The sequence below is a fragment of the Eumetopias jubatus genome, unplaced genomic scaffold, assembly GCF_037043125.1.
Source record: "Eumetopias jubatus isolate StellerSeaLion01/CBP00866 unplaced genomic scaffold, mEumJub1_p1.0 scaffold_1, whole genome shotgun sequence".
In the NCBI taxonomy this organism is placed as follows: Eukaryota; Metazoa; Chordata; class Mammalia; order Carnivora; family Otariidae; genus Eumetopias; species Eumetopias jubatus.
The window spans coordinates 123232814-123244999 of record NW_028274807.1 but is presented as its reverse complement, the minus strand read 5'-3'; the positions used below and the strand labels follow the sequence as shown (position 1 = coordinate 123244999).

Below are 12186 nucleotides of genomic sequence, written 5' to 3'. Positions count from 1 at the left end.
AGAAAGTAGCTTGATTACAGAACACTGTATTTTCTTGTGGTGGGTAATTGAGCCTAGATATTATCCAAAATACACCATTATTTTTAGCAGTAGAAGTAAAGGTCTCAAACAGGCATATTGTGTTTGACCTGAGCAATGTTTTTTTAAACATTCGAATTTGTTAACAGTATTTAAATACTGAGAGATTTACTATAAAAATTCAGATGACAGACTTCCTTTTAAAATTGGAAGGCCTGCCAGCATTGCCCTTATTCCTACAAGGCAACAGTCACAGCTAAGTGGCCACCTCCTTTAGATTGGCCATGCACTGTTCCTTCTCTGTATCCACCCTGTCACTTGTTTACGTGTCTTTTTACCCTTGTAGGCATTTGAGTTTATGACCTCTCATTAGTGTCTATCATCTTTGAGAATTCAGAACATTATCTCAGCTAGTCTGTAAGATAGCTACTATTAGCTCACATTAGCTCATGTTTTCTCATGTGTTTCTCCAGTTGTCTGGCAGGAGAGAAGATAGCTGTTATGCTTCAGATGTTAAACTTTAAACTAAAGGATTTGCTGTAGGTGTTAGAGCATATTATTTAAGAGACTTTGGAGTTGGGGTGCCTGGGTGGCTCAGCCGTTAAGCATCTGCCTTCGGCCCAGGCATGATTCCAGGGTCCTGGGATCAAGCCCCACTGGGCTCCCTGCTCAGCAGGAAGCCTGCTTCTCCCTCTCCCACTCACCCTGCTTGTGTTCCCTCTCTCGCTGTGTTTCTCTGTCAAATAAATAAATAAAATCTTTTTAAAAAAAGAGAGAGACTTTGGAGTCTGACTGCTTGAGTTTGAATCCTGGCTCTCTTGTTAACTAGATGGTTAACTAGATGGTTGATTTTGAGCAACTTAGCTTCTCTTGGCCTGGATTTTCTCATCTCTGAAAGGGGTTGGTTGGAGGTATAAAGGAGATAATCTATGTAAATAATTTAGTATAGTGCCTAGTACTTAGCTAAAATTTGAGCACTTACTGTTATTAGTCTAATATAAAATGGATGTCTTTCAAAATGTTTACCCTATGTGTCTTTTTTCTCTTTTAGCCAAATGATTTCTCTGTATCACTAAAAGCACAAGGGAAAAACAAGCATTTTAAAGTCCAACTAAAAGAGACTGTCTACTGCATTGGGCAGCGTAAATTCAGCACCATGGAAGAACTTGTAGAGCATTACAAAAAGGCACCAATTTTTACAAGTGAACAAGGAGAAAAACTGTATCTTATCAAGCATTTGTCATGATAATGCTGACCAGAACTGACTGCCTCACAGCTATAATTCGTCAATTAAAGACTGAGAAAATGTCAGTCCAGTCATGTTTGACTGGAAATCGCTTTCTGACCCTACATGAGAATTGACTATAATACATAAGTATTTTTATTATAACTCAGCGCATACATATATACTACATATGCAAAGCATCTGCACAAAGCAGTTCCTTATCCTTGGTCTTCTGTTTTATTGTTTTCTTTGCTGTTTTTCTCTTTGCTTCTAATACTAAGGTTTTATATTTTGAAAAAATAATGCAGATCAAGTCTTACCTGGAAGAATTTATTGGTTATTTTCTTTATGTATGGGCACCATATTAGTCACTTCTGCAGTGGTTTCTCTTCATATAAAATTATTATATCAGTATATGGCATATGCTAAAATAAATTTCTCGGACAATGTTTTTTTCTGTGACTAAATAGCAATAATAAATGGAAAATTAGAAATTATTTTCAGGTATTTGTTGCAAGCCATTGTAAATATCAAGTATGTTGTGTCTGCCATTTTTAAAAATTTATTCATTGTCTTCATTGTAAAGCAAAACAAATGGGACATACGTTTGAAAACGTATCTTGTACACTTTTAATTTACAGCTGTTGGAAACAAAAATCTCTAAATTTCTAGGATTTTGGGGGGGTTGCTTCTTATCTGGTTATTCAAAAGAATAAAGCAGTCTCTGAGATATTTAGCTTTTCAAACTATAAATGGATGCTCTAGTGTTATATATTACTTTTTCTCCTAGTGTTATTTTACCAAAGCATCTTGTATTGGGGTATATCTGTGTCAGTGTGAAAAAAGCTGTGGCCAGATACTGGGGAAATAGGAGGCAGTGAGATACTTGGTTTTCCTTCCACCTCTAAACATCAGTAATTATCAGGCATAGTAGTTCTACTATTTTCATTTCCTCCTTTCAGCTTTGAGTTTTGTTGACTAAGACACTAAAATTGATTATACCTGAGGAAAAGATGGGATATGCCAAATGGTTAGAGAAAGTTATTTTTTTAAAATCTTTCTTTTGGAGGGTTTCTTTTAGGTTTTTGTTTACTAAGCAGAAGTTTGGGTGTATGAATGAGAGGCTTTTATGGAGTATTGAATCTACTTCTGCAAGTCATAGAAGAAAATAACTGTATTTTGTGAAGCCCCCCCATTATTAATTCTGGAATTTAAATTTAAGCAAAGTAACCTTCAATATTTTAATTAAAATACTTACTAAAACCATATAACTTAGCAGGAAATCAGATGGTATTTTCAAGAATTTCCCCAGTGCTGCCTAAGCAAATGAATGTTTTCTGTTCTTTAATATGTTATAGATTAGTATTTAATATACCAAAATTACTGATGTTAAAATTGAAGTTGTCTAATTCCTGAGGTTTTTGGTTTGGGTTTTTTTTTTATTATTATTATTTTAAATATTTAGTTCTTTAAATCTTAAAATCATTTAAGACTGACATTGCCACTGGGTGGCAGCCCTGGCTTCTCCCACTAAGCAACAGGAGTTAGCAAATATAATTAAGACTTTGATGTACAATTTTTCATTTTCATTACATCTGCTTTTAAAGCCTTTTAGTTCATATTTCATTATCTTTGTCAATCTCCCTTTGTTTATTGAGATGATTATTAGTAGACAGTGTAATAGAAATAAAAGTCGTGTGCTTACCTTTTTTGCTGTAAAATCACTTGAATATAAGTTAAAGAAAATAGTTTCAAAGTGTTAAAATATGACTAGGTAGTAAACATCTTTTTATTTAAACAAATATTTGATGATGCTTTCTTTTTCTCCTTTTTTTCCCCCAGTCTTCCTTTTTTTTTTTTAAAGAGGTTTGTTTAAAAAAAAAAAGCAATTAATCTTTTGTATCACAGACAACTGTATTTATAGCAAACCCCACTAAGCTTATGTTAAGGATTTTGAGAAAGCAGTTAGGAATGGAGTAGCACTGGAAGTAGATTGTACTATAATTATGTGCCATAATTAGATTTATAATAACTAGAGAGTTCCCAGATAGCCCACATGACCATTTTAACAAACACTGCATTTACTCATCTTCCACAAGGCAAAAGAGTTGGGCATCTGGTTGTTCAACAAAACAAAGCTTGAACAGCATCCAGGACCTGAGGCAGGCAAACCAGGCTGTAGAACTTTTCCATTTGTTAAATCAGGCAAGAGAAAATGTATTCCACACAGATATAAAAGGTGTCATCACTCATCTTTTCTTTTTCTGTGGCCACATTTTTCTTCTTTCAGGTATCCTGTAGTTTCTCAAGTCCTTCTTTAGTCCCTCTCCTGTGCATGCACAGGTGGGCTGCAAAATGCCAGGGAGTTGATGAGCCAATAATACCTATTGTGTGCTCTTACTATACTGGGATGAAAACCTCACTAGGATGGGGCACCTGGGTGGCTCAGTTGGTTAAGCGACTGCCTTCGGCTCAGGTCATGATCCTGGAGTTCTGGGATCGAGTCCCGCATCGGGCTCCCTGCTCAGCGGGGAGTCTGCTGCTCCCTCTGACCCTCCCCCCTCTCATGTGCACTCTCTCTCTCTCTCATTCTCGCTCTCTCAAATGAATGAATAAATAAAAAATAAAAATCTTTAAAAAAAAATAAAAAAGAAAAAAAAAGAAAACCTCACTGGGAACCTACGGAATTTTGTACTTAAATGTTTTATCAATTTTTAAAAAGTCTTAAACCAACCCTTATATCAATGACTTTTTAAAAACCCAAATTTTACTTGAAGCAATTTTCTTAAGAACTAGAACAGCCTTAGAAAACATCTGTATAGCTAGCGAGTAGCAGGGCTTGTATTAGAAACCAGGTTTCCTTATTGCCAGCCTGATACATTCTGTTTGGTGACACTGCCATCTGTCTGCTTCCTTTAGCCTCAGAGTTCTGGGGGTAGCCTGGGTGGCTCAGTTGAGTGTCCAACTCTTGGTTTTGGCTCAGGTCATGAGCTCAGGGTCATGGGCTCAAGCCTTGCATTGGGCTCTGCTCAGCGGGGGATTCTGCTTGAGATTCTCTCCCCCTTGTGCTCTCATTCTTTCTCTCTCTCTCTAAAATAAATTAAGTCTTACATTAAAAAAAAAACAACAGGTAAAGAGTTCTGGGAAGACCAGATTTACAGAAATTTTCTTCTACATACAAGGAGACACTTAGCTATCAATTTAAACACAGATAACACACTTAACCCTGCCTAACCCACTTCTATAAATACCTTCTCCAAAATCTTGGAAGAAGTTATTTGAGAACTTTATATAAGTTCAGTAATGAAAGGCTATTGTTGCAGTATCTTGTTAATTGGTCATAGGTACTTAGGATTCAGCTGAATGTGTATGAACACATACAATGTATCTTTTACTGTACACAGTAACAGGTGCCTAGCACAATTAAAGACTGTTACAGATACATCACTAAAAACAGGAAGGCTAATTAATCCATTGCTATTGCTGGCAGATGAGCAACTTGGGTTGGTAGAAAAAGGCCATCCTTACAGATACAGGTACATAAATTATCTCCAGTTTTAATGCTCCCATTCTGTCTTCTACTCCAGAGATTGCAAAGAAGCAGGGGCACTACTGTCAGTGTGACTTGTGAGAATTAGGAAAAGGCACCTCTTACCCTTCACCCCCTGCCCAAATGCACGACCAACCTTTTTCCTTGTAGAAAAGTCCAGATTTCACCACTGCCACTTCCCACATCTTGGCCAGGTGCCCTGTTCAGGGTACAACCAAATAGGAATACAGTTCAGCCCACACAGTACAAAAAAAGGAATTGTTCACACTTAAAAATTGGGGAATTTAATATAAAATTTAGTTTTGGTTTCCCCTGAGTAATAAGCTGACAGTGCTGGAGTTGAATTCCCACAAGGTGACTATTGGATGGAACCTAATGTGAATGGTCCTTTTATGTTTATTAATGTACATGGTTAAAAAAAAAAGGTAAAAGTCTCCTTTCCAACCCTTATCTCCCTAGTTCACATCCCTAAATGCAGTCGTCGTTAGTCCCTATCTTTCCTGTAACATGGAGTTTTTGGTTTAGAATCTGGAAACTTATTTTTCAGAATCACCTCAGATGCAATGTCCAAATCAACAAATTAGGAATGTAGCATTACAACATGATTTAATCTTTCCACTTTAATATTCTGCTCCACGATAAGGGGACCCTTTGTATTGTATATATAGATTAGACAGATCTTTTAACTGTTTCCAAATGGCTTCACAACTGTAGTCACTTCTTTAAAGGACATTTGATAGAGATGACATCTTCATTTTATGTTCTGAACAGCATCCAGTGGACTTTTTAAAAGCAGCATTGCTGGGGAAAACCATTAATTGATTCTACTGTGAAGCAAGGTAGGAAGCTCTTCTGATAAGCTGGTTCTTTTGGTTTAGCAAGTTTATATGACTCAACTCTCATCTTCTAAACACATGCAGACCAGCATGCATACTCCACACCCTAATTTCTTGCTGTTACATGACCTAAACCGAGTCATCAAGGAACTGAAATACATTTTTCTAGTTTACCACTGAGGTGTTTTTTGATCTGAAAGTATACAGTTTGCCGAGACTTTTGTTTAATGAGTAGAACCTAAATTGAGTGTGTGAGGTTTTGAAGAACGGGAGGAGTTTCAGTTATAATCGGCCATGGTTCATAGAGGTAAGTTTTTAAACCAAAGTGTCTTTTTAAGATTATGTTTGTTTGGCCAGAGTACTTTCATTATCGAATATTTCAGAATTGGTCTGTTGCTCACAGTGGCCTAGCACAAACAGTTAATTTATCTGCCTGTCTGGCTGATTTTTAAATGTTTAACTCAAATTAGCTTTTAAGGCTAGGTAAAGCTGGGCTCAGTATTTTGGAATAATGTAAACTTCATTTGTAGTTATAACTACAGAAGACAGTAGTCAATTTCCTTTTGTCCATGTTTTTTGGTACCTTTTGGAATAATAATGACTTTCAAGTAGGAAAATAAACATAAATGGACAATTAAAAATAGACATCTAAGGTAAAGATACCTAGTTGCTTTAAATAAATCTCTGGGCTGACTCTAAGAAGATTTGTATCTGAGACTATGTAGAGAAGTTGCAGATAGCCTTTGGATAATTATGGAGATAGATGGGTTCCATAGTGAGACTGAAGTGTTACCTGTTTTAGAAGAACGATTATTGAATTGATTTTCTTGGGCTCTTATGGAAGAAATTTGTAATCCCTGAATAAGCATGTTGTATCTAGGAGTATGTAATGCCAAATTTTACTTGTTTTGATACATTTTCTAGACTATAGATAAGGGGAATGTTACAGAAAACAAATATTGATTTCCTCAGGGTATATGCTAATCACTTGGTGTCAAGATGAAAAGAATATTATTTGAACTATTATATTTATATGTATGATTATGTGTCAGTGTTTAGCTTTTGGAGATATTTGTCCATCATCCAGCCATCCAACCAACTCACCTCAAATATTTGAATGCTTAGGTGTCAGAGTTTTGAGTTAGCAATATGATATTGAAGAAAATAGACAAAACTGTCTAAAAGCTTCATAAAATTTACATTGCTAGTGATGAGATGCCTAACAGTGAAGTGCTCTAAAGAAAGAATAGAGCAGCCATTTGAGGAGGCTGAGAGTGAGAAGTAGGGTGTTAATTTATATAGGGTGATCAAAGGACACCTCTAATAAAAAAAAATTGACCTTTGAGCATATTGTGTGCTCCACTTAATAGAATCACTGATGACTGACCAGGATTAAACCAGTGGTTGAGTGAAAATACAGCAACCATAGCCATTTGAAAATTATAGTACAATCTTCACTATTGCAGAGCATTGTTTCTGGTTTTCAATTTTTTTTAATTGAATAAAATGACATTTAAGTATAGAATTTTTAACTCAAAGGGCTGTTCTGAATAGAGCTTGATTCTCCATCTTAAGAGGAATTGTTGGGGGATGTCACATTGAAAAGAAATCAGTTCTAACTACAGGAAGAAACTTGACAAAGTTTTTAATTGATCACACCCAAAGGAAAGAATTGAGGTTAAGGAAGGTTAAATTCCTAGTTCTCTGCACTGGTGGCCAGACAATAAACTTAGGAAATTGAAAAGTATATTCAGAGGAGGTGAAAAAGGGCTACAAGAACCCTGAAAACTAGAGCTTGAAAGTGGAAATTACATCTGGAGCAGACTCAGTGGAAGCAGGAGTTAGAAGAGTATAAGACAAGGGGAATACCCTGTGTTACTTCCAAAAACAAATGGAGGGGAGGGAGGGAGGAAGGAAGGAAAGAATGAAGGAAGGAAGAAAGGAAAGGAATATTTAGACTGGATTACAACTGTCAGATGTGCTAAAAACACAGGACACAATTTAGGAATCTTGGTAAAGGGAAGGGAATTCTGTGCTAAGTAGGGCAAGGAATGGTTATTGGAATGGAGTAATTGACCATGTAGTCCATGCCAGGGCACCAGGACCTATCCTGCACTAAGCACAAGAGTGGTGGCCCTACTGGTCCCCCCACCGCCCCTCGCCTTGCTTCAATTCTAGTCCCAGCCCTGCAGAGCTCAGAGGGCTTAGGAATCTCTTCTTTGATCATCAACCTCCTTATCCCTCCCCACTGCCTCTTTACCTTTCCATAAAAACCTTTTCTCTCCTTGCTTTTTCTTCCATAATTAAATATCAAATACTTAAGTGTCAAGTAGTGTAAAGGAAAAAAAATTCCCATTTCTAGACTGCACTTGCTTATAGTAGGAAATAGGTCCATTCTTCCAGCAGTTCATCTTCAGGCATAGATGATCCTTCAACTCTGGAAAGCAGTAGAAATTTACCTGAGAAGTGCAGGAAACAGGTTAGCGGATAGTTTGGTTTGAGCATGTTGCATGCAAGAGACCACAACCAGCTGATGAGGAGGTGTCGAAAGAAGTACCTCAGAGCCAGAAGAGGAAGGCAAGATCAGAGTGGGGGTGTCTAGGTAAGGGAAGGTGAGGCACAACCCTCCAGAAGTTCTCACCCAATGGCAGGCCCAAGCAGAGGTGATGATCTGAGTTCCTTGAGTCATGAAACAGTCCTGACAGGGACTGTCATTCAAAAGCTGTGGCAGGCAGGTAGCATTACCCCTCAGTGTCCCTTGAGATGTGCTGAGCCCAAGACGGAGGCTCTTTTTGCAGTGGCTTGTGAACTCAGTAGTACTGCCTTGTCAGCATGGCAGATGGGCATCTTGACAGGAACCTATGCCCAAATAGAGCTAATTATCCTAAGACCTGTTTCTGAAGAACAGAACCTAAGTTCTGTTGAACAACTCTCCTGCTTCCCCCACAGCATATGTAAATGAGTATTGTTCTGTCTGTCATTTTCTGTTTATGGACCTTTTCCTTTCCATCCTCAGTTTGTATTCCCTTTAACTTTTCGGTCCTTGAGCCTGGCTCATGCCACTGGCACAGTGGCTAAACTGAATGCATCTCTCCTACCGAAATCTATATTGGTAGATCCTTAGGATTCCATATTGAGATTTGTCTATTCCCCAAAACCTTTGCTAATCTCCGGGATCACTTACCCCACTGTGCTCCACAGACACATTGTGGGGCAGTAAGGTGAGTGTAAAGGACTTGGAGTTAGGCAAACCTCGGTTGGAATTCCTGTCTCCATCCCTGACTAGCTCTGTGATCTACAATAAATTTCTCTGAGCCCTGTGTCCTCATCTGAAAAGTTGGAAATCAAATCTTACCTTGTAAGTCTCTTGTATTGTATATTGTATCTTGTATATTATAATTATGGAAAACCTTTAGGGACAATTCCTGGCAGGCAATAGATACCCAGTACTCATTGACTTTTATTGTTAGCTTCTAACATGTGGAAATTGTGGGCAGAAATGGACTTAGGATAGAGGAATCAGGAAGCCAGGAGTGGGAGAAGAAAAGTAAAAGTGGGGACAGGTGTTAATGCCAGTATGTATGAAACACTCCCAAATTGGGGTGTGTCCAGACCCAAAGGCAAAGGGGGCCGGGATCGGAAGTTGGAGAGCAGTGAGAGACTGTGTACAAGCAGCTGGTGACCAGAGGTCAGGGCACAGATGTGGCCACTGACTCAGTGCTGGGATCAAGGAGAACATGCACCAAGTGTTCTTGACCATGATGTAGTAAAAAATATACAGGTAATATTTACTGTACACTTACTTTGCTAGATCCCATTCTAGGTGTACCATCCTATTTACTCCTCACAACAGCCCTATGAATTAGGTACTATGGTCTCCAATTTACAGATGAAGACACTAAAACAGTGTTTAAATGACTTTCCTAAAAAATACAACTAGTAATTGGCAGAGTCTAGATGCCAACCCAGACAGTTGTCTCCAGAGCCTTCTTTTAACTACCCTCTAATAGGTATCTTCAACTGGAAGACTTTCTTTGCTGATCCAAGGGTCAAACCAGAAGATGGGGAGCCTGCAAAGGACCAGCCAAAGTGAATAATCCCCAATGTATATATTGTTTGTTTTTTTTAAGATTTTATTTTTAAGTGATCTCTACACCCAGTGTGGAACTCGAACCCACAACCCTGAGATGAAGGGTTGCATGCTCCACTGACTGAGCCAGCCAGGGGCCCGTGTATTTATTGTTAACATATTTTTAAATGATTTTATTAATTTATTTGACAGATAGAGCAGGAACACAAGCAGGGAGAGCGGGGGAGGGAGAAGCAGGCTTCCCGCCCGAGCAGGGAGCCCAATGTGGGGCTCGATCCCAGAACCCTGGGATCATGACCTGAGCCATGATCTGAAGGCAGACGCTTAATGAACGACTGAGCCACCCAGGTGCCCCTATTGTTAACACTGTTAATATAACACATGGTTAATACAGCATTTGTGAAGACTACTGTGTTCCTGGCACTGGGCTAATTGTGTTTCCTGTATTCTTTAATCCCACAACTATTATGTAAGACATTATCTATTTTGTAAATGAAAAAATGAGGCTCATGGAGTTGCTTTCTTCCCATTCACATCAAAGGAGTACTACTTTTCCTATTCACTCCTCAACCTACAACTATCCCATGAGCCAAGCTCTCCACTGGAACTCTTCTGAGATTACAAATGGCCTTCCAGGGGCTAAATCCAGGGGACATTTTTCAGTGATCAACTCAATAACTCTTCTGCACTCCTCCTTGATGATTTCCCCATCCTTCCTCATTTCCAGGACCGCAGTTTGCTCCAGGGCTACCTCTTTGACCTTTTTTTTTCTCCCTATATCTCCATATCTTTTTTCCTGTGCTGGTCCTTATATGTAGGTGTTCTCCAAGAGCACGTCCACGTGTCTCCTTAATCTGCATACTCTCCTTGCATGTTTTCACCCACTTCCTGGTCTCTGCTACCACTGGAATGCTGAAGGTAGGGGAAATGGTTCCATACCCTTGACACCCATAAGAGTTGAGACAAAGATCATTAACATACTAGAGACTGCTGCTGCCCATAGAAGCATGTCAAATTGAAGTGTATCAAGGTGAACACATGCAACCTTCTTCTGTACCACCCCCAACCCTACCTAGCCTGACCTCACCTTTCCCTCCTCCTTTCCATTATTTTTTTTTAAGATTTTATTTATTTATTTGACAGAGACACACAGGAAGAGAGGGAACACAAGCAAGGGGAGTGGGAGAGGGAGAAGCAGGCTTCCCGCGGAGCAGAGAGCCTGATGTGGGGCTCGATCCCAGGACCCTAGGATCATGACCTGAGCCGAAGGCAGACACTTAACGACTGAGCCACCCAGGCGCCCATCCTTTCCATTATTTTGATTGAGGTGCTGCCATCCACCCAGTTACTCAAACCTAGAACCTGAAAGTCATGTTTTCCTCCTCCACCCTCCTAATCCACTCTATATCTAAGAACTATCAATTCTACATCCTTCATCTTTTGAATTTAGTCACTTCTCTCTACAGACCTGGGAAAGCCTAGTGGAAGCCAACACTATCTCTCACCTCACTGACCAACAGTTTATTCCTTGCCCTCCTCCCTCCAGTTTTGTCCTTTCCACTGTTTTCTCCACTCTAGTCATAAATTTTTTAAACCTCCAGTGCAGGGAATAACATGATGAGATTTGAGGTTTTAACCCCTCCTTTGACCTTCATTGCTCTCAGGATAAACTCTAACATCCTCAACAAAGCATTCAAAGCTGTCTGGAATCCTGGATCTGTCTGCCTTTGAGCCTCATTTCTTACCACCCAATCTTGCTCTTCAGTTGAACGAAACTTCTTGTGGTTTCCTAAGTACACCATGCCTGGCTAATTTTTTTCAGCATTTAACACTCAGGTTAAAAGTCACCTCTTTCAGGAAGCCTTCTCTAATCCTCCAGGCTAGGTTAGGTATTTCTCCTTAATGCTCCTATATTTCTTTGTGGATATTTCTGTCATTTTATCTTCAGTATTGATTTATGATTATTCCCATACCTATATTCACCACCAGTTGAAAAGTTATTGGTTTAGGGCAGGGTCTATTGAATTCCCAGATTCTAGTACACAGTAGGCCCTTAGTGAATATTTGTTGAATGAATAAATAACTTTCCCAAAGGTTATAATGCAAATAAATTCTGAAACTGGAACCAAAATCTGTGGCACTCTAAAACCCATGTTCTCCCACTAATGCACCCCACTAATGCTTACATCAAACAGTACAAAAAGATATGCAGCACCCAAAAGAATTGAAAGTAGGGTCTTGAAGAGTTGTTTGTACACCCATGTTCATAGCAGCATTATTCACAATAGCTAAAAAGTGGAAGCAACTCAAATGTCCATTGATGGATGAATGAATAGATAAGCAAAATGTACATACAATGGAATATTATTTAGCTTTAGAAAGGAAGGAAATTCTGTAATATGCTATAACGTGGTTGAATCTTGAGGATATTATGCTAAACGAAATAAATCAGTCATAGAAAAAGACA

General features: G+C 38.8%; 2 protein-coding genes across 8 annotated transcripts in view; both read left to right on the top strand.

The window, feature by feature from the left end:
* The window catches only part of NCK1 (NCK adaptor protein 1), a 77804-nt gene extending 75808 nt beyond the window's left edge, over positions 1-1996 (top strand). For all 6 annotated transcript variants that reach the window (XM_028099189.2, XM_088026151.1, XM_028099188.2 and 3 more), the window contains one exon: positions 1070-1996. In XM_028099189.2, coding sequence (XP_027954990.1) covers positions 1070-1264 — 195 coding nt within the window. In that variant the 3' untranslated portion in view covers positions 1265-1996. The remainder of the gene's footprint in view (positions 1-1069) is intronic.
* Positions 1997-5463: 3467 nt separating this feature from the next.
* Positions 5464-12186, top strand: part of IL20RB (interleukin 20 receptor subunit beta) — a 47015-nt gene continuing 40292 nt past the window's right edge. For both annotated transcript variants that reach the window (XM_028099249.2, XM_028099247.2), the window contains exon 1: positions 5464-5936. In XM_028099249.2, coding sequence (XP_027955050.1) covers positions 5924-5936 — 13 coding nt within the window. In that variant the 5' untranslated portion in view covers positions 5464-5923. The remainder of the gene's footprint in view (positions 5937-12186) is intronic.